The 22,034-nt window shown below is 44.7% G+C and overlaps 2 protein-coding genes across 9 annotated transcripts in view; one reads left to right on the forward strand and one right to left on the reverse strand.

Moving 5' to 3' along the window:
* Nucleotides 1–5,544, reverse strand: part of Terf2 (telomeric repeat binding factor 2) — a 28,809-nt gene extending 23,265 nt beyond the window's left edge. For 2 of the 7 annotated variants that reach the window (XM_021721700.3, XM_078032589.1), the window contains exons 1-4: nt 5,121–5,543; nt 4,939–5,034; nt 4,133–4,263; nt 1,380–1,415 (exon numbers count right to left, since the gene is read on the reverse strand). In XM_021721700.3, the coding sequence (XP_021577375.2) occupies nt 1,380–1,415; nt 4,133–4,263; nt 4,939–5,034; nt 5,121–5,499 (642 nt within the window). In that variant the 5' untranslated portion in view covers nt 5,500–5,543. Of the gene's footprint in view, nt 1–1,379; nt 1,416–4,132; nt 4,264–4,938; nt 5,035–5,120 lie in introns of all 7 variants that reach the window. The other 5 variants (XM_078032590.1, XM_021721699.3, XM_005318372.5 and 2 more) reach the window with 5 other exon arrangements.
* Nucleotides 1–22,034, forward strand: part of Nip7 (nucleolar pre-rRNA processing protein NIP7) — an 85,355-nt gene that overhangs the window by 36,628 nt on the left and 26,693 nt on the right. Inside the window, exons 5-6 of one of the 2 annotated variants that reach the window (XR_013430968.1) lie at nt 1–5,701; nt 10,234–19,582. The exon at nt 1–5,701 is cut by the window's left edge and continues 27,840 nt beyond it. The exons of the other annotated variant lie outside the window; for it this stretch is intronic. The gene's annotated coding sequence lies outside the window, so the exon portion shown is untranslated. Of the gene's footprint in view, nt 5,702–10,233; nt 19,583–22,034 lie in introns of those variants that run through there. 2 annotated transcript variants of the gene reach the window in all.

A 22,034-nucleotide genomic window follows, 5' to 3' on the forward strand; every position in this document is an offset into this window, starting at 1 on the left:
TAAAAACTTCATTTGGCAGTAAAGAATACAACACTTACTAATATAATTTACCATTGCCTTGAGCATGCTAAGGAACCAGTAATTTTACCTTTCACGTTTTGGCACTATGGGTACAACTGTCAATGCTTGAAAGTCAAATAACATCTTGGTTTTGTTATGATAACAAGTTTGACCTCATGGGCCCTCTGGAAAGGCCTCAGAGACTTCAGAGATCCCAGACATGCACTGAGAAGTTAACTTACTTGATAAACTTTTAAAAAATTACTGTGACACTTTACAAAGCTTAAATGCTTAAAAAAAAAAAAACCTCACTGATATTTAGCTTATCCTAAAGATGAGCATTAACAGATTATAGACTAAATGAGAAACTTCTTAAAAAGCAAACTAAAAAGACAAATGATACAGTATCATTAAGTAACTAGGGGATCAAGGCAATTGTGGTTTCAGCTTCTAAAATAGTCCCTAGTTATCACCACCTCCTGCATAGTCCCATTAACACCCTGTACCAGAGTTGGTTTGGTCTGTGTGAATCCTGCAAATAACCTGTGTATAAGCATGGAAGCAGATCCCCAAGCCCCAACTGAGTCTTTCTTTTTTAAGCTGTAAATAGACACAATACCTTTATTTTATTATTTATTTATTTATTTCTATGTGGTACTGAGGATGGAAACCAGTACCTCACACATTCTAGGAAAGCGCTTTACCACTGACCTACAAACCAACCCCCTACCCCAGCTGAGTCTTGAAATGACTGCAACTCTAGTTTACAGTCTGACTATAACCTCACAAGAAACCCTGAGCCACAACCATTCAGCTAAGCCACTACCAGATTCCTGACCTCTGGAAACTGAGAGATACTATTTATTGTTTTAAGCTGCTTAATCTTGGGAGTAATTTGTTCATACTATAGTAACAGTATACAGGACATATAGCAAGAGATCTGGAACCTGGCAAAGAACTGAAAAGCAGAAAGAAGTCAACATAAGAAAAATATTTGACTTAGGGACTGAGAATTAAACCCAAGGCCTTTTTATTTTATTTTGAGTCAGGATCTTCAAGGCTGATCTTGAATTTTCAATCTTCCTGCCTCAGCCTCATGGAATTGCTGGGATTATAGGCATTCACCATCACATTAGGCAGCAGCTGACTGTTTTAAGTGAGTTTAAATTTTGCTGATAGACTGTCCTAATGAAGCTCCAAAACAGGAGACTTATGAACTTAAATAATAAAATTTTATAACTACACACACACACACACACCCTCCTCTAGAAGAGCGGTCAGATGGCAAATCTGTAATCCTTGTATTCTAAAGAAATTACATGAGTTACTCTGAACTGGTACCATTTCTTCCCATTCAAAAAAAAAAAAAAAAAGCTTACCTGTTTTGAAAGGAGGGATGGATTTCTCCTTTCTTGCTAATTGTTGAGGGCCACAGCGAGTCGGGATGACACATGGCATTTTGCCAGAAGGGAGTGGTTGAGAGGTGATGCCAGTGAGCCATTGAGATGATGATGATTAAGATTAGCGGTGTATATTCAATTGTATATAGACCCCTGCTGTCCGCCTAGGGTGCCTGCTACTTTGGAGTTCTGGTGGGGATTCCTGGGGAGTTGGTTGGGGAAGTTCCGGGTGTGTGGTATTGATGGAAGGGCCACGTGGGTGGTGTTCTCGCAGAGTTCGGAAATAAAGTTTGTTCCTGCTTGAGTGGCCCGTGATTTGTGCCCAGCCAGACTGTGGCAGCTAATGACTTTTCTTGCATCTTCGCACAATACGAACCTGACTAAACCATACAAAAACCCCCATTCTTGGAATTACTCCTGCTTGGAAGTGAGTATTATATAAGCATTCTTCTCAAGATGAAAAGTAGTTCCTACCTAAGGTCCTTAACTGAATAAAGTATCTGCACCCCATGTATACTGGTTGTTTTTTTTAAAAGAGGGTATCAGTATCTTCCTTGCAAAGGGAAGTTTTCTTCCTTTACCCACATCAACCTCTGGAATCCCATCCCTATTTTTTGTTGTTTTTTTCTTGGGGTGGGGTGGGTACCAGGGATTGAACTCAGGGCCACTTGACCACTGAGCCACATCCCCAGCTAGGACAACAGCCTAGGACAAAGCAGAATTTTCATCTTAAGCTCTTTATTTATAGACAGGGTCTCACTAAGTTGCTTAGCGCTTCACTTTTGCTGAAGCTGACCTTGAAGCAATCCTCCTGCCTCAGCCTCCCAAGCCACTGGGCGCCTTGGATTACCACTGCACCCGAAGGATCCCATCCTTTTATGTATGGAGTGCTTTTTTCTTCCAGTTTCCATACTTTTCTCAACCAAGGCAATACTTCAATCCCCATCTCTGCATTTCCTTGTCTCCAATTTTGGTTAATGGAGAAGAAAAATCTTTTTCTGACTGGTTCCCTCAGCCATTTCTATGTTTTTCAATACGAATAAATTCTATTACTTGTAGTTCTATTACTTGTGCATAGCATACAGATAGTTCCAACTTACCAGATACTCCATCTCTTGATTTCAAGAAAATTGCCCTTGCCAGCCTTCTAGCATTCATTCTTCTATCATTCCTGTTTTTCTAGCTGGCTTTTTATCCCAGAAGTTCTAACTCCTTATCTGTTCAAAGAGAATTTTCTCCATACCTCTCTTTTTTTCAGACAATTGCAAGAAAGAGCTCACAGTCAGTCCCTCATTTCAAAGACCCAGCTATTCCCCTTGGTTATTTTATTTATTTTTGTGGTATTGGAGACTGTTTTAACAGTCTCAGGGTACCAGTATCTTCCTTGCAAAGGAAGGTTTTTCTCCCTCTACTCCATATCCACGTTGGGGATACCATCCTCTTTTTTTTTTTTTTTTTTCTTTTTTTCGAGGGGAGTGGTACCAGGGCTACTTGACCACTAAGCCACATCCCTTTATAATTTTGCAGTACCGAGGGCCAGTTAGATAAGCACTCTACTACTGAGTTATAACCCTAGTCATTTTTTTTTCATTTTATTTTGAGACAGGGTGTTGCTAAATTATCCAGGCTGACCTTCAACTTGTGATCCTCCTGCCTTAGCCTCCTCAGTCACTGGGATTACAGGCATGCACCAAGGTCCTGGCTTCCCCTTGGTTTATTATAAACAAGAGTGACCAAATTCTAGATCAGATATACTTGTGACCCTTTCACAGCCTCCTGAATGGTACAATAACCTCCAAAATGTCAGTCTTCAATGCCAACCCATTTCCTAGGTATTGTGGTTTGCCGCAGTCTGGCTGGGCACAAATAACTGAGCCGCCATGAGGCACTTGTAGGTTCAAATAGGAACTACTTTATTGCCCGAACTCCAGTGGCATTCCACGCGCACTCCCCGGGAACTCTCTCAGCCCTCAAAGAGGCTCAAGGAGAACTCCAGGCGCCATCCCACTCGGCTGTGGCTCTCAACAGTGGTTCCCCTTGCCAGGGCCACAGTGAAGACCACCAAATCACAAAAGCAGGATAAATTTCAAATCTGGGTGGGAAAGGGTACATCTAAAGAGATAACATCTATGTTCATCCTCTATCCCACCCAGAAAAGATTTAGAGTTGTGTCCTCAAAGACCCCTGATTTTTGTCTTTAATAAAAAAGAAAGAGGGCTGGGGATGTGGCTCAAGTGGTAGCCCGCTCGCCTAGCATGCGTGTGGCCCGGGTTCGATCCTCAGCACCACATACAAAGATATTGTGTGCTGAGAGCCATTAGCCAAGTAGGTATGACAATTTCCTTGCCAGCGTACCCCATGTTGCTTAGAGGAAGGACTCGTGGAAATGGACTTGCCTTGGACATTTGCAGTGACATTGCATGTATGTTTGAGAAAGGTGACCATGCTCAAGGAGCAGGGTGGATTCGGGTTTAGGGAGGAACCTACGGGATTAGGGCGGTTCCAGGTTTAAGATTTTGCAGCAGAATGTGATTTTTTTCCCCAGAATGTGTTTGTAGAGGGCCGGTGTGAGTTCGGGAATAAAGAATTGCTGTTTGAATCTACAAAGCTGTGAGTGGCTCGTGATTTTGTGCCCAGCCAGACTGTGGCAGTTGTGTCCGCCAAAAACTAAAAAATAAACATTAAAAAAAAAAAGAAAGAAAGAAAGAAAGAAAGAAGAGTTAGAGCCTTACAGCCTCCTTGACCAGTTTTCTACTGGATTCGATCATTGCTTCTGTCAGTGTAAATTCCGTTTTAATCATTTCCAGCACATTGATAGCTGATTCCAATGGTGTGAGCTCAGCTTCCATATCAAAGGAACAGTCTAGGACAAAGCAGAGTTTTCACTTTAAGCTCTGTACTAAGAGTGGAAATTATGTCCAAAAAATATACACATTTATGGCAAAGGATCATGCAAATATATGAACATTTTCGTTTTTGTTGCTGACATACTTGCCACAGGCTTTTGTATAAGGGCAAATTCAAATCAATGAGTTTAAAGTGACATCATTTAATATTTCTCAAGATGGCTAAATTATTATTATTTTTTAACATATTCATTTGCCTCTCAAATTCAGGATAACACATCCTCCTCATATGTAAGTGGCCAGAAACTCAACACAGTTTGCTAAACACCTACCAATTTCAATTCAGGAAAAAAAAATGTGCTCATACTTTGAAAAATTCTCTAACATGGGGAAAATATGTCCATATTAATATAACTCACTTTCGACATAAACAAAGTTGTATTAACAATTAACAGGTGGGAGAAAACACACACACACACACACACACACACACACACACACACACACGCAACCAAAAGAACCTTAACTGGAGAAACCTAGAGCCAGAGAATATACCCATTATAGAATGAAAGAGATCACCGTGATGGAAACAGCAGTGCACCTTAACCCGGAATCCTTCAGTTTCCGAATATAAGTTTGAAAACAAAACCCTACGTAAGCAAGCCCAGAGAAGAACACAAATATAGCCATACCTAAATTTTCCCCTTCTTCAATGCGTGACAGACACTGCATAACCCGAAGCAACCGGGACACCGTATGCTCCTTCCCCAAGGGCCTGACAAGCAAAGCTGAGAAAGAAGACATCGTTGGCTTGACGACCCCTACCCGCTACCCAGCGCTCACAGACCCCTCCTTCCCCCGGCCGGGCCCTCACCCTGCATGATGTCCCGGATCTGCCTGAAGTCCCCGTACCGGCTACCCCGAAAGGCCCGCAGAGCCTCGTGGAAGTAGAACTTGAGCACCCAGCGATTCACCGCCTCCTCCAGCCGTGCCTCCCCCGCGCCCCGCTCCGCCGCGCCCCCCAGCCCCGGCTCGTGGCGCCCTCGCCGAGCCCGCCCGCTACTGCGAGACGCCCGTCTGCCCGCAGCCCGCCCGCTGCCGTCGTTGCTCCCGCCTCCTCCCGCCATCGCGTCCGATCGCCGTGCGCCCTCCCCGCCTTCCCGGCTGGGCCGCTTCCTCGGCTGTGACGCCGATGGGTCACGCACTACGCCCGGGCCGGAAGCGGGACCCGCAGTCCCGGCTCCAGCGGCCATGATACGGACGGTGTTTCAAGCCGCCCGAGGGCTTCTGGGAGGGAAAGGACCGGGGGCCCCAGCCCCCCTTCCGGCCTCCGTAGTTCCCGAAGTACGCGCCGCAATGCCTGCTGGGGCTTGAAGTCCGCACCAACGAGACCCGGGAGCTCCACTCCAAACTTAAGAATTCGATGCTGGAGACGTGGGACTCAGATACTGAAAAGTAAGTACATGCAGACTAATCACTTTGAAAAGTGTGCAAAGGAACATAACAGATGAAAGTTTAATAAACAAATTTACATTTTAGCAAATAATTTATAAAGCCTATGTAAGCCCAAGCAAGGTCAAGAAATAGAACCTCAAAAACCATTAGACATATAATTTTCAAAATTCACAAAATAGCACATTTTGTGGCGGACCAAACATTAAAAATAAGCAAGTTCAGCTGGGCACTATGGCTCATACCTGTAATCCCAGCGGTTGGGGAGGTTGAGGCGGAAGATAGCGAGTTAAAAGTCAGCCTCAGCAATTTAGCGAGGCCCTCAGTAACTTAAGACCCTGCCTCTAAATAAAATATAAAAAGAGCTGAGGATGTGGCTCAGTGGTTGAATGCCCCTAGGTTCAATCCCCAATACCAAAAAATAAAAAATAAAAATAAAATAAGCAAGTTCAAAACAAGCCTCAGCTATTTAGCAAGGCTCTAAGCAATTTAGCAAGACCCTGTCTCAGAAAATAAAAGGGCTGGGGATGTGACTCTGGTAAAGCGCCCCTGTGTTCAATCTAGTACATACATACATACATGCGTACATAAATACATGCATGAATACATACATAAATAAATAAAATAAGCAAAAGAATCACCCACAATCCCACATGAAAAGAAAGTTGACATTTAGGCTTCTAGACTTCCAATGTCTTCTACCATTCCAGGTAGTTGAGATTGAATCAGAGGTCCTCTACCACTAGTCCTTCTGTTTTTTGTTTGGAGAAAGGGTGCTGCTAAATTGTAGAGGCTGGCCTCCAACTTGCAATTCTGCTTCAGCCTCCTGAGTTACCGGGATTACAAGCATGTGCCATTGAGCCTGGTACTAATGCCTATTTATGTGTGTGTGTGTCTGTGTGTGTGTTTGAAAAATGGGATGGTACTACACATATTCTTTCATGCCTTCATTTTTATTAAACATGCAATGAACATCTTTCCATGTCATTTTTCTACAGTATCTTTGACAGCTACATAACACCCCAGAATATGGATGAAGGAAAGTTGTTTTGTTTAGGCTACTTAAAAGTTTTGTAGAACATTTAGCCAGGTGTGGTGGCATACCTGTAATCCCAGCAGCTGGGGAGGCTGAGATTGCAAGTTCAAAGCCTGCCTCAGCAATTTAGCATGGCCCTAAACAATTTTGTGAGACCCTGTCTCAAAATAAAAAGTTTTTTAAAGGGCTGGGATTGTGGTTCAGCGGTAGAGCGCTCGCCTCACACGTGCAAGACCCTGGTTCGATCCTCAGCACCACATAAAAATAAATGAATAAAATAAACATATTGTGTCTAACTACAACTAAAAATGAATTAAAAAAAACTTTTTTAAAAGTGCTGGGGGTGTTGGTTCAGTGAGTAAGCACTCCTCTTTCAATCCCCAGTACAAAAAAAGAATGAATGAATGAATGAATGAATGAATGAATTAAAATACCTGGGCACAGTGACCCACACCTATAATTCCAACGACTTGGAAAGCTGAGACAGGAGGTTGAGGTACAAACATGGCAAATTCAAGACCAGCCTCAGCAACTTAGTGACCCTGTCTCAAAATAAAAAATTTAAAACGGTAGGGATGTGGGTTCAGTGGTAGAGCTACCCTGGGTTCAATCTCCAGTACTAAAATAAATAATAATGAAAACAAATCTCACAGAGAATGCATTGGCTAGGCAAGGTACCTTAACCTAATAGCAAGTTCCAATTTTTTGTGTTTGCTGGGGATCAACCCAGCACCCCACCCCATACTCACCCCACACATGCTAAACATAGTGTACTGCCATTAAGCTACATCCCCAGGTGCATTCCAAAATTATTCGTCTAGGGCTGGGGATATGGCTCAAGCAGTAGCGCGCTCCCTGGCATTCGTGCGGCCCGGGTTCGATTCTCAGCACCACATACAAACAAAGATGTTGTGTCCACCCAAAACTAAAATAAATAAATAAAAACACTCTCTCTCTCTCTCTCTCTCTCTCTCTCTCTCTCTCTCTCTCTCTCTCTCTCTTAAAAAAAATTATTCATCTAGTTGCTCAATTTAGAATGGAAGAAGGCCTCTATAGAAAGTAAAGTCTAGGGCTGGGGTTGTGGCTCAGCGGTAGAGCTCTTGCCTTGCACGTATAAGACTTTGGGTTCCCTCCTCAGCACCACATAAAAATAAATAAAGGTATTAAAAAAAAAGAAGAAGAAGAAGAAGAAGAATAGGGGGAAAAAACAAAAGTAAGGTCTACTTAAAATTCAAAGGGCACCTTTATCAAAGCAGTTTCTCAAAAGAAATGGCATTCATCACAACAGGCATTCTCTGCCATGCAAGACCTCTCAAGGATAGAAAGTGGTGGCAGTGTTAGGGAAACAACTTTGGAGGGTAGCTCCAAGTCTAACAGTAGGTGGCTCTGTTGTAGGATGAGTTCTTGGTCCTTAAATGGGTAACTGACAGATTATGGCTGCCAAGGTATAAATTCTTTAAGTGTCTGTCAAAGTCTTGAGTTGCATGTGTGCTATGGTTTGGATCTGAAATGTTCCCCAAAAGCCCACATGTTGAAGGGACAATTCCAGCCTAATACTATTGGAAGTGATGAGATCTTTAAGAGGTAGGGCCTCATGGGTCACTGGGGATATGGACTTGCAAGGAGTGTGGAACCTCTCCCTTTTCTCTTCTTTTCAATCTTTCCCATTACATCTGTGAGGTAAACAACTCCAGTATGACCACATGCTTCTGCCATGATGTGTTGTCTTTCCACAGGCCCGAAAGCAATGACACCAGTTGATCATAATAGAAACCTCCAAAGCTGTGAGCTAAAATCATTTTTTTCTCTTTATAAGTTGATTATCTCAGATATCTGTTTCAGTAAAAGAAATCTGACTAACACAATAAAGCCCATAACAATGAAATTGAGGCTGGTAATTCACATATGGGGTCTGATGAGGTATGGGGTCATATTCTGAAGGGGATAGGGAGTTCACTCCAGTTTCTTACATATGGGGTCTGTTAGGGATGCACATCTGGAGCATACAGGAGAATACACTCCGCTTTTAAATCACAGCACAACCTATTATTCATATCTGAACAGTTGAAGTGTTTGGAGTCATTTTGAAGCTGCATAGTTTAGTCCAGTCATGGTGGCACATGCCTGTGATCCTACTGATTTGGGAGGCTAAGGCAGGAGGATAGCAAGTTCCAGGCCAGTCATAGCAATTTAGCAAGACCCTCAGACACTTATCTAGACCCTGAGTTAACATAAAAAATAAAAAGGGCTGTGGATTTGGTTCAGTGGTAAAGCCTGGAAGCGCATGGCCCACAAATGACAGAGGCAGGAGACAGGAAGCAGACCTCCTGTCAGCAAGCTTTCCTTTATTCTGTAAGTAAAGTCAATCATGAGGCACGGGAGGACTCATTTTCTAGGTATAGGAAATGGCCCTCGGGTTGCAGAAGGAGTCTGGGTTTTATAGTTTACGATGAGGGCAAAGTAATCACTGGAGACTGCAGATGTGCGGTTTGGACAGTCAGGGACCTAGCTTAGCAGGTTCAAATTTTAACTCAAGAGAGCAGTTGTAAAAAGTTTGAAAATGAGTGTCACTGGGGAAAGCTCATAACTCCGTGTTCACTGCTTATCTTCCTTCCTCCAGGACCCATTGCTACCCAGAGCTTCACTATTTGCTTTTCTCATTCCAGGACTCATCTGCAATGAGAAAGGGTAAAAGTCTTGGGCCCAGCATTTCATTATTTGCCTCCTTCTTCAGGACCCATTGGGGTTGGGAAGGGGCAAATGTTTGCTTTTGGTGGAGATGCTGGGGATAAACCTGGGAAGGGATGAAAGTTTGCTCTTTCTCTAAGGATCCATTATTTTTATTATTTTATTATTTATTTTTTTTTTTAGAGAGAGAGAGAAAGAGAGAACTTATTTATTTTTTTAGTTTTCGGCGGACACAACATCCTTGCTTGTATGTGGCACTGAGGATTGAACCCGGGCCGCATGCACACCAAGCGAGCACGCTACCGCTTGAGCCACATCCCCAGCCCCGAGGATCCATTATTACTGGGAAGAGATGTATTGGGAGAGCTTTAATGTTTGGCTAATTTCCCCTCCCTCCTCCCAGTCACATTACCTTCGTTGCCAGGTTTCTGTTCTCACGACTAAAAGGCTCAGGGGTCACTCTAGTTAAACTGGGCTAACTGGGCTACACGAAATAACCACACAACAGACACAAATACCTTTTTCTTTGGGGTTGCTAAGGAGAGGTCGCAGGGCTGAGGTAGATAACAGGTTGCCCGTTTATTGGCAAGCTCTTCCATATGTCAGTTCCAGAGCCCAAGAAGTTAATTCTAATTGGGGCTAAGGCTTCCCACCAGCAGGGTTTGAACATTGGCGCTGGTGGGAACGTTTCTTGCCAGTGAAAGAAACAAAGAGGAGAAAGAGGGTCGTTAGATGCCATGCTGGGGTTTTTCTCTGGGGTGCTGCTGCCGTTATATGTTTTCCCAACATTCCTCCCTTTTTGTTTTCTTAGGAATTGGGGCGTCATTGGTCAGATCTGGCTGCTTCCAGCTGTGCAGGGGCGGCGTAGGGCCTAGAAGGGGAAGTGGAGGAATGTTCTGGGGGCCAGGTCTGGGGATATCATGGCAACCAGAAATAAAACCCAGTGGCTATGGACTGCTACTTCCGTAGGGGTGAAGTCTATGAAAGTTCCCTGAAACCACAAGTCGTCGATGGCATTGAACCAGTCCTGGATGGAGGAAATAGTTGGTATCAGCCACTGGTCCTGTAACAGAGACTCTAGGAAATATTGGAAGCATTGCCTTGACATGGCGTCACCAGCACCTGAAGAAAATCAGAGCAAACAAAAGCAGGATGAAGATAAAAATTAAAGCAAATGTCAGTTTTTGGCAGAAGTTCCATGTTGGGGGACTGATAGAGAAGAGGCCAAGGGCCATGAGGAGGCTTAAAAGGACATAAAGGCTCAAAAATCCAGGATGGCAGATTAAGGGGTTCTCCGGGCTCGTTGTCTCCCACTGTCCGATGTCCGTTGCATTCCATCGCTCCTGGTAGTGAGCTTCAGCAATGAGTGAGCTGTTCTCTTGAAGATGTTGGGGGCTCATCGGTCACCAGAGGCTAGTAGTACCTAAGCAGAGGCTGGCTGAAAGTTTAGTTAGAGATCTTCCGTAATTGGCCCTGTAGGAAGTGAAGCAGACAGGGCAGGAACAGACACATCAGGAAAAGAAGACATATAGGCCCTAAAAGGGGCTAAAAAGAAGGTGGCAAATGGGTTTTGGCTTGGTGGATTTTTCAAAGAGGTAGCCAAGTCAGTGAGCTTGACTACATTAGTTTCCACAAGGCCTGATTCATTGATGTAGTAACAGCATTCTTCCCTCAAGAAAAGAAGGTTTCACCTTTTTTGGCTGTGAGTAAGTCTATAGCTCGTTGATTTTGAAGAGTAACTTGAGCCAAGGATGTGACCCGCCTTTGTAAGGATGCTAGAGATTCTGCCGTAGAAGTGAGTGCTTGTTCAAGTTTAGAACTTGAACAGTTTAGAACTGTACAGCCCATAAGGAGTGTCCTAGAGCTCCACCAGATATTCCGGTTCCCACTGCAGATACAGCCAGTGAGAGACCCACCAGTATTGGAAGGAAAGCAGCCCGCTTATTCCTCGCTGGGGGGAGACAAGAGGGCCTGCACTTCAGCTGGGGTATAGAGAGTCAATTGTGGGACAAGTGTCACCAGTATACATGGCGTAGAGGTGTTGGTGAATAAGATAATGATGAGAGAACCATTACACCAGAAGAATGAGCCAGGTGGTGCATAGAGGGTGAAGTTAAAGGTGATGTTAGAGTGGCAAAACTGACTGGGAGACACCCAAGCCCAGGAGGCAGCGCAGTATGGTTAGACTCACAGTATGGCTAGACTCCTCGGGCTCCCATAATGGAGCATTGGGTGAAAGGGTTCGGCCGGCAGATGGAGTGGAGAAATTTGAGAGGTCAGAAGCCTAGAAGTTCAAGGGAACCGCTGCAAGTAATGGTTGAGTCAGAGAGGCGCATAAGTAGCAATCAGTTGGTGTGATGACGGGGAGGGTTAGATTTAAGAAGGTTACAGTTTTAGTAAGTAGTCATAGCCATGAATACTGTAGTGGACTCCTGACATTAGGCTCATATTGATCCTGTATGGAGTCTAACAACTGCTGTTTGGAATGCTTTAAGAGGAGGGCGATGATATCCCCTGGAAAATGGTGATGACTGTGAAAATACCACTTAGAAGAGTGGGAGTCATGGTGGAGTATGGGCAGTTACACGAGACAGAAGAAGCTTTAGAGGATAGTTAGGATGTGGAGAGCAGGAGTAAAGGGGAGGTCTAGGAGGTGACCCTTGAGGCTCCTCTGGGGTAGTCTTGTCATCAGCAGGTGGGGCGGCCTCCTGGTGATATGGCTTCAACAGAATTCCTCAGTTTGATCTGCTTTGAAGCATAGCATTGCTGAACATAAGTGGGATGAGGTGGCCCAGTTGAATTCAGTAACATTAAGGGCCCGATTACAGCCAGTGAAAGGCCAATCGCCTTGGCCCATAGACTGAGAGCGGATGGTGCCATCCTGTTGCCATGTCGCTTGGATGTAGAAGCGCCATCTGTGGGTTGGGATAGAAGGTTGAGAGAGATTAATGATTAGTAATAGGAGAGGGTTGGCAAGAAACTTTGAGTTTGATGGGCCCCAGTATGGTGGAAATATGACTGTATGGGGTCCTGTCTGGCAAAGTTTCAACGAATGAGAATGTAGCTCTCGAAATAAAACTGCATCACCCGGTTGAAGAGGGTCCGATTTAATTCCCGATTGTGCTGGAACAGAAGTAACAGATGGTGCAGGAAGACACCAGTGTGCGTGTTCTCTTACGAGTTTGTATAGAAGCATGAGATAGGGCAGGTGGGACACAAGGGGAGGAGGAGTGACAGGAAAGTTTTAGTTGATTAAGAAAGGCATCCAGGGGCTGGGGATGTGGCTCAAGCGGTAGCGCGCTCGCCTGACATGCGTGCGGCCCGGGTTCGATCCTCAGCACCACATACCAACAAAGATGTTGTGTCCACCGAGAACTAAACAATAAAACATTAAAAATTCTCTCTCTCTCTCTCTCTCTCTCTCTCTCTCTCTCTCTCTCTCCCTCTCTCCTCTCTCACTCTGTCTTTAAAAAAAAAAAAAAAAAAGAAAGGCATCCATAGAACAGCTCAAAGGGGCTAAGGCCTGAGGGGGCTCTAGGGGTTGCCCGAATTTGGGAGAGGGCCAATGGCAAAAGATTGGGCCAGGACAGTCTGAGTTCAAGCAAGTTTAGTGAGATGATCCTTGAGAATGCCATTAGGCCTCTCAACCTTATCCGAGGATTGGGGTCAGTGGGGGATGTGGAGCCTCCAAGTGCTGTTAAGGCCTTTGGAAACTAGTTAAACAATCCGAGAAGTGAAGGCTGGACCGTTGTCTGACTGGATGGAGGCAGGAAGTTCAAACCTAGGAATGATCTGCTCAGTGAGGATTGAGGCGACAGTGTCAGCAGTTTTCCTGGAGGTAGGGAAGGCTTCTATGCAACTGAAAAAGAGTGCTATCCCCAAATTACGAACAGTTAAATCCTGTGTCAAGGCCTGACCAAAGTGGTAGGGTCTGTCCCTGAAGCCTTAGGGTAGGCCTGTCCATGTCAGCTGTTGAAACCTAAAGAATGTAAGGTCTTCCCATGTGAAGGCAAAAAGATAATAAGAGTGAGGATGCAGAGGCACTGTAAAGACATTAGCTTTAAGATCCAGGACAGTAAAGTGAATGGTCAAAGGGGGATATGAGAAAGAAAAGCATGAGGGCTGGAAACCTAGTGGCTGGGAATAACTGCCTCATTAATTAGGCGGAGTTCCTGGACTAAGTGATAGGCTCCTGAGGGTTTGCATACCAGAAATATAGGAGTATACAGGGGGAGTCAGTAAGGATTGGAAGTCCCTGGGCCAGCAACCGGTGTATAATGGGCTTAAATCCCTCCCTATGGGTTTTGGAGATGGGAAATTGGGAACACAAGGAAGTTTAGTTTGGTGTTTCAGCTGGGTATGGACTGGCTTGTGGTGGGAGGCAATAACCAGCATGGAGATGTCTCAGACCTAGGGATCAGGGGGCAATGGCACAGTAAGTACTGTCAGGTCATTAGAGAGGGCAAGAGTTAAAGGCCAAAGGAGATGGGTGGTAGTATTCTTGGGGTGTAATTGGAGGGTGGCTCCTAATAATTGGAGAACATCTCTGCCTAGGAGAGGAACTGACAGGATGGAATGACCAGAATAGTGAGTGAATGGGTGTCCCTCCAAGGCACAGGCCAGCTTTAAAGTTCTGTTTGGGGAGAAGGGTTTGTTATCAATCCCCATAACTGACACCTAGGAAGGAAACAGAGGCCTAGAATGGGCAGGCAAGACAGAATAGGTAGCCCCCGTGTCCACAAGGAAGGTTATGGACTTACCTGCCTGGAGCATTACCCTGGGCTCGGAGAGGGCTGAGGGGGTCTTTGAATCTGTGCTTCTTCAGTCTTCTGCAAACCTCAAAAGTTCAGGAGAGGGGACTGCCTGACTGGTCATACCCGCTGCGTAGAGGTGCCAAGGAAGAGCCAGCCAGGGGCAGTCAATCTTCCAATGTCCTGTCTGCTTACAGGTGGGGCATGGTCTGGAAGGAGGCTGTGGGTTTGGGCATTGGCGAGCCCAGTGACCTTTGCATCCATATTTGAGGCAAGCCTCTGGTGGAGAGGAATGCTGGTTCCCCTCTGAAACTTTTGCTGGAGATGTAGGCCTCAGGGCTGCTGTCAAGACCTCAGTTTGGGGTGTTATCCTCTTTTCTGCAATAGAGCCTGTTTTAAAAGCCATTTTCACCAGATCTCAGGGGTCTGATAGTCCTTCTCAGCTCATTTGAGCTTTTTCTAATATCATGAGCCCATTGAGTAATGAAATGGGTTGCTAACACTGTAGCCCTGATGGGAGACTCAAGATCTAGCTTAATGTATTTGATTAGGGCCTCTGTAAGGTGGTTGAGAAATAAGGATGGATTTTCATCAGGGTTCTGGGTAATGTCCTTCAATTTATCAAAGTTAACTACCTTATTAGAAACTGCTTGCATGCAGTCCTAGTTAGGTTCAGTTATGGGACATGCACTCAGACTATCCATTCAGCACCAGCTACTTCCCTGACAGAACAAAGGAACTGTGAGTTATCTGATAAGAGGGATCAGTGAGGCACTGACAGGTTGTGGGGAAGGGCTTATCGGTAGAAGAAGTGAGCAGAGTGGGGGGAGGGGGAGAGGCTCTGAGAGATCTGGAGATCCCACCCATTGCAGCCAGGTGGGACCCATCCTGCCTGCCTGTTGGAACTGGGCGGCAAAGGGAGACTCGAGTCAGGGGCTCACGCAAAAGCTGCTGTGGCGCAATGAAGGTGAAGGACAGCAGCTCGCCCGCCGGCTGAGGTGGGATCCCGAGGCCTCTCCAAGCCCCCCGAGGGCACACTACCGGCCTGTTTGGAAGGTGGAGCACCAGCGCACGTGTCTGGTGGCCAGGCAGACTAGAAGTGCACAGACGGGAGGGGGGGGGGGCAGCAGCAGACAGGAAGAAAAAGGAGGGGAGGGGGATGTCTCTGCCGAAGAGGAGGAGAAGTGCACAGGCAGGGCGAAGAGGGGAAGGTTGGGAACAGAGAGCAGAAAGCAGGACAGGGAGGCCTGGGAACTCTTTCTACCCTTTCAGGCGCTGGCAATAGTTAAAAAGTCCCGGAGGAAATTTGGATCTAATGAGCCTTCTGGAGGCCAATGATTGTCATTATCTAGCGGACATGTGGGCCAATCTTGGGTACAGAATCTGATAAGAATTTTGGGCTTGAGGTGGGGGGGGAAGGGGGGGAGAGAGTAGCCAAATTCTTAAGGAGACACTTGAGTGGTGAGGCTTCCAGTATAGGCGAGGAGGCACCCGTGGTTAAAGAGTGGAGGAAGGGACAGAAAAGGGAGAAAAAGAATTAACCCGGGCCGTAGAAGCTTCCTGGAAGCGTAGAGCAGATGGAAGATCACCTCGGCGTCCCCGAAGTGACCAGTCCACTGCGAGTAGGCACAGAGGGCACAGCTCGGTCGTCACCGACGAAGTGCAGTCTGTGTGACCCTGTAAGGTCCAGGCCGCAAGCCACCTGACATCAGGAAAATTTTTCCACCAGAACGAGAGAATCAAGGAAGGAAAGACAGAGCCCCAGCAGAAAGCAGCTCTGGGCCAGAAGTTCAGCTCCGGGCTGAACACAGCTCTGGCGGGGGAGGAAGAGACCAGGAAGCCTCTCTTGTGTAAACCCAGAAGCCTCACGCCCCAAAGGGAAGTGGGTCGCCAGAGGGTCCACTGCGACCAGTGAAGGAATTAGTGGAGTGCATTCCCTCCTCCCTACTGGGCATCAGGAGAGTGCCGGACAATCACAGTCCGTCTCCAGCTGCTAACCTGAAGGGAGTTGGTGAGCTGGGGAGGGGGAACCTTACCTAGACCCGATCAGTGTGAGTGCAGGGAGTCCGCGCCCAAAAAGACAGACAAGGGCGAAATGTGTCATTGGTGATGGCGGTGGCAGAGACGGGGCTCGGTTTGTCGAGCACACTGTCTCCCGGGTTTCGGCACCACTGGAAGACTGGAAGACGCCACACCACACGACACAGATCACCAAAGAGGTTTCCGCTTTATTACAAAAGGCTGTGTGTTTATATAGGTCTAAGGAGAGGTCGCAGGGCTGAGGTAGATAACAGGTTGCCTGATTATTGGCAAGCTCTTCCATATGTCAGTTCCAGAGCCCAAGAAGTTAATTCTAATTAGGGCTAAGGCTTCCCACCAGCAGGGTTTGAACATTGGCGCCGGTGGGAACATTTCACGCTAGTGAAAGAAACAAAGAGGAGAAAGAGGGTCGTTAGACACCATGCTGGGGTTTTTCTCTGGGGTGCTGCTGCCTTTATATGTTTTCCCAACAATAATTCACAATAAAGAAACCACCTAGGGCTGGGGTTGTGGCTCAGCAATTGAGCGCTCACCTCGCATGTGTGAGACCTGGGTTGGATCCTCTCAACACCACATAAAAATAAATAAGAGAAATAAAGGTATTGTGTCCAACTACAACTAAAAAAATAAATATTAAAAAAAGAAACCACCTAAAAATGTGTGTCTCCCCCTTGCTTGCACGTTTTATAGTTGACATCTGAAGTTTTCATTTTACTATTTTGTTTTTTCTTTAAACTTGAACAAGAGTGTTCATAGCAGACTTGTTCCAATTGTCCCAACTGGCAACAACCCAAATGTCTAGCAACGAGAGAATGGATTAAAAAAATTGTGGATTTTCATTCTCAGCTATAAAAAGGAACAAAGTGGATGAATCTTCAAAACACTGGGTTTTTTTTTTACATTTTAGTTTTCGGCAGACACAACATCTTTGTTTGTATATAGTGCTGAGGATTGAACCTGGGCTGTACCCATGCCAGGGGAGCATGCTACCTCTTGAGCCACATCCTCAGCCCCTCCAAAACATTGTTATACAAAAAGAACCAGACGCAGAGTAGCTTGTGTATGGTTTTGTTTATCTGAATTCTTGTCCTTGTATTTTGTTAATATCAAACAGCTCTGGATTTAAAATATGATTTAGGGCTGGGAATGTAGCTCAGCAGTAGAGCATGTGCTTAGCATGCTTGAGGTCCTGGGTTCAGAAACCAAGAACCAGGCAATTAAAAAAAAAAAAAACAACAAACAAGCAATTTAAAAAAAAAATTCAGGTCTGATTCAGACATGTACTTTTTATATCCTGGGCATGTCACCTAACCTCCTGAAGCCTCAATTTATTCAACTGTAAAACTGACACAATAATAAATAAGAATAGATGGTCAATTGTGAGATATTAACTGCATCTGATTAATCCCAGTAATCAGATGCAGTTAATATCTCCTTCCTACATAAAGATCACACTATGAGAATAAGGCTAGAAACACTAATAGGCCCCCATCAGGTCCTCTTTCAAATGAAAGACCATAAGGCTTACTGGTGGGTGCCAACATTCCAGTCAAATTCTTTTGTGGGGAGTGAGAATAGAAGGCAGGGCTAAACCCTGATGAAAGTGACAAAAAGGATTCAAATTCAAAGGCTAAGATAACAGTAGCTGGGAGTGGTGGCTCATGCCTATAATCCCAGCCAGCCTTGGAGAGTCTGGGGCAGGAGGATGGTGAGTTCAAACCAGCCTTTGCAAAAGCGAGGCCCTAAGCAACTCAATGAGACTCTAAATAAAATACAAAATAGGGCTGGGGATGTGGCTCAGTGGTCGAGTGCCCCTGAGTTCAATCCCTGGTACCAAAACAACAAAAAACTCCTTTTGTGTTTTCTGCAATTCTACCTTCTTTATAAGTTAAATAGCCATATGCATGTGTACCTCTTATTAGAGATATCTAATTTTTCTAAATTATTTAATGGGGTAGGCAGGTTTTTTAAAAAGAATGCAAAGACCACTCTACTAAACAAATTGTGGGTCTAGTCATTTTCACTTCTCAGCATTGTTGGGGGGATCAAATGGGATCTCACAGTAAAAGCAGCTCTAAGTTCTGACACAGGAAGCCTCAGGGAGCAACAGGAGTATATCTTTTCTCCTTTTGTGGTTATATTTTAAGTGCCATGGAGTACATGGAAACAACACCCACTTGGAGCAGGAACTGCCAGGGAAAGAGCCCAGAGGACGTGACATTTGGGTGGGTCGTGAGTGATGGTGAAATCTGTCATCTCTTTTTGTGGCTGCAATCTGTCTGCTATCTCTGGCATGTTTCCCACCTGGATTTCATCTACATTGTATTTTATCTGATTTAGAAGGGCCCAGAGGGAAAACTCTAGGCCTTACCCCAACATGAGCATGCAGGGACCCCTTGTATCAGGTACCAAGTAGTGGTTGGTGATGGCTCCATATTTGCTAGACAGATGTATGTCACCAAGGGCAGGGTTGGGCCTTTTAAGAATTTCTGCCACTGTAGTGCTACAGGATTCCTGAGTTTCACCCACACATGGCTCTCTTCCCAAGCCCTAGCCAGCGGCCAACACGTACACCAATAAACTCACCCACTTGCCCAGCACCACCACCCCTGAAAGTGGCGAAATGCACACCGCACCCCGCAGGACAATCTTGTCTCTGGGAGACAGAGATAGGGTCTAGCATTTAGTAGACACTTGATAAGCATTGATAAGCATCTGGTGAATAATAAATGAATAACTATATTGGGATTAGGATATAGGAGTGAAAAACCAGCCTCTACCTCAGAGCAAAGCTTGTCCAAGGAAGGGACTTGACATTTGTCCTTGAAAAGACCCACAGAGCACTCCTAGGCACATTCCCACCCAGCTAAGTTGTTCATCTACAAGTAACAGGAGAGATCTGCTGCACCAAGTGTCCCTGACTCAGTGAGGCTAGGTGGGGACCCATAGCAACCCCCTAGCAGCCACCAATCAGCATGAGACAGGGGAATACCTGGGATGCCAGATGACCCTCCCAGTAGTTTATGGTGGTTGATAACATGTTTGGAAACCATGTAGTTCAGCACGAATACCCCTCTTGGCTTAAACCAATCAGTTCAAATGAATCCCCCTCTTGTAGTAACCAATCACCCCTACCCAACTTGTTCCCACCAGTGAATGTGCTAATCATGTTTTAGAGTTGTTATTTGATTTTCCCGCTGTGTGTGATGATTTGCTTAGAGATGCTATGATGTATGTGAAGTCCCTGCCTTCTCCAAAGAATGTATAAAACTGCTGCAAACCCTGGGCTCTGAGCCTCTCAGCATCACCAGTTGCTGTGTGTGCGCGGAGGACTGAGCTAGCTCGCAATAAACACCTCTTTGCTGCTTACATCGATCTTGGTCTGTGGTGGTCTTTTGGGGGTCCCGAATTCGAGCATAACAGGAGCTGCTGTTTAGAAAGAAATGAGTAGATTATGTGCCTGTTCCCAATCCTGAATGTGGATCAGAATCACTGGTGGAGCTATTCAATATTCAGATTCTAGACTCCTACTCCTTGTCCACCTGCTGAACCATAATGAAGAGGGAGATACACAGAAAGGAACTACATATTTCCCTTTATTTTGGGGGATGCTGGGGATTGAACACAATGGGGCATTCTACCCCTAAGCTATATCCTCAGCCCTTTTATTTTTTTTTAATTTTTCTTCTTATTATGTTTTTTTAAAGAGAGAGAGAGAGAGAGAGAATTTTAATATTTATTTTTTTAGTTTTCGGTAGACACAACATCTTTGTTTGTATCTGGTGCTGAGGATCGAACCCGGGCCACACACATGCCAGGTGAGCGTGCTACCACTTGAGCCACATCCCCAGCCCCTCCAGCCCTTTTATTTTGAGTAAGGGTCTCAAACTTGGGATCTCCTTGCCTCAGACTCCCCAGTAGCTGGGATATCAGGTAGGTTCCACTGCACCCAGCAGATTCTGGTTTTGATGGCCCATCAGTTATGGGAATGATAGAATTGCTGAATATCGGGCTGAGGATGTGGCTCAAGCGGTGGCGCGATTGCCTGGCATGCGTGCGACCCGGGTTCAATCCTCAGCACCACATACCAACAATCAAAGATGTTGTGTCCGCCGAGAACTAAAAAATAAATATTAAAAATTCTCTCTCTCTCTCTCTCTCTCTCTCTCTCTCTCCTCTCTCACTCTCTCTTTAAAAAAAAAAAAAAGAATTGCTGAATATCTGGATTCACTTTTCATTTAAAGTGCGAAATTGGGCTGTGGTTGTGGCTCAGTGGAAGAGCGCTTGCCTAGCATGCATGAGGCACTGGGTTCGATCCTCAGCACCAAATAAAAATAAATAAATAAATAGTTAAAGAAAACAAGAAAAAAGTGCCAATTAGGCAATATCTGTCAAAATTCAATATTTTTGAACCTATACTTTCTACTGACCTTATCCTATACCAAAAACATAGGTGTAAGGATATTTAGGGAAGTATTTTTTGTTCATTTGTTTGCTTGTTTCTTTGGAACCAGGGATTGAACTCAGGGATGCTTAATCACTGAACCACATCCCCAACCCTTTTATTTTTTCTTTTGAGACTGGGTCTTGTTAAGTTGCGCAGGGCCTTACTAAATTGCTGAGGCTGGCTTTGAACTTGCAATCCTCTTGCTTCAGCTTCCGGAGCTGCTAGGATTACAGGTGTGCACCACCGCACCCAGCTATGGAAGCATTTTTTTTTTGATGGGAGGGGTTATGAGAATTGAACTCTGGGGCACTCAACCATTGAGTCACATCCCCAGCCCTTTTTTGTATTTTATTTAGAGACAGAGTCTCACTGAGTTGCTTAGTGCCTTGCATTTGCTGAGCCTGGCTTTCAACTCCTGATCCTCCTGTCTCAGCCTCCTGAGCCACAGGAATTACAGAAGTGCATCACGTGCCCAGCAAGGGAAGCATTTTTGAGCAGAAATATTTAAAACTAGGAAAATGTGTCATTCATTAGACACATTCTATTGAGCATTATTCTAATTACCAGATAATAAAATTCCTACTCTTATAGGGATTTACTTTTTTTTTAAGTTGTACACACTATACCTTTATTTTGTTTGTTTGTTTGTTTATTTGTTTATTTTTTAATGTGGTACTGGGGATCAAGCCCAGTGCCTCACACATGCTAGACAAGTACTCTACCTCTGAACCCCAGTCCCAGCCCCTAGGGATTTACTTTTTAATTCCATCAAAGGAAGATGGAATGAATAATTTATAATAACACTGGCAACGAATATTATGCCTTCATCAAAATGAATAAAGTTTGTCAATAGATACTGCTTTGAAAAAAATATTCAGTTTTTTTAACTTTGGAAGCTTTTGTATGAGTTAAATTGAATTACAAAAGCAAGAAGTTATAAAACTATGTGCAATATTGTCTTATTTGTATACAAAAGTTATACACACAAAAAAAAGTTTACACACACACACACACATATATATACTTATACATTAATAGAAAAATTGTGAACGTTCAAAAATTTTTAGTGACAACTAGAACTGGAAAATGGAATTGATGAGAGAGATATTTTGCTTTTCTCTTTACACCCTTTCATGCTGTTTAAAATTTTAACCTAAAGAATGATTGCTTTTCTAATTTTTAAACTATTAATATCCCATATAACCTTGAGATCCTGTGAGGTTTTAAATTTCCAGCAGGGGGCAGCAGTGACTCTCAAATATCTCTGACGTCAATGCTAAGCTGAGGATTAGGGTCCACAGGTTTCCAATTCAAGGTTGAAAATATTGTCGTCCTTGGATCATTGGATCACAAGGAACAAAAAGCAGTAACTAC

This window comes from Ictidomys tridecemlineatus, chromosome 15 (genome assembly GCF_052094955.1).
Source record: "Ictidomys tridecemlineatus isolate mIctTri1 chromosome 15, mIctTri1.hap1, whole genome shotgun sequence".
NCBI lineage: Eukaryota > Metazoa > Chordata > Mammalia > Rodentia > Sciuridae > Ictidomys > Ictidomys tridecemlineatus.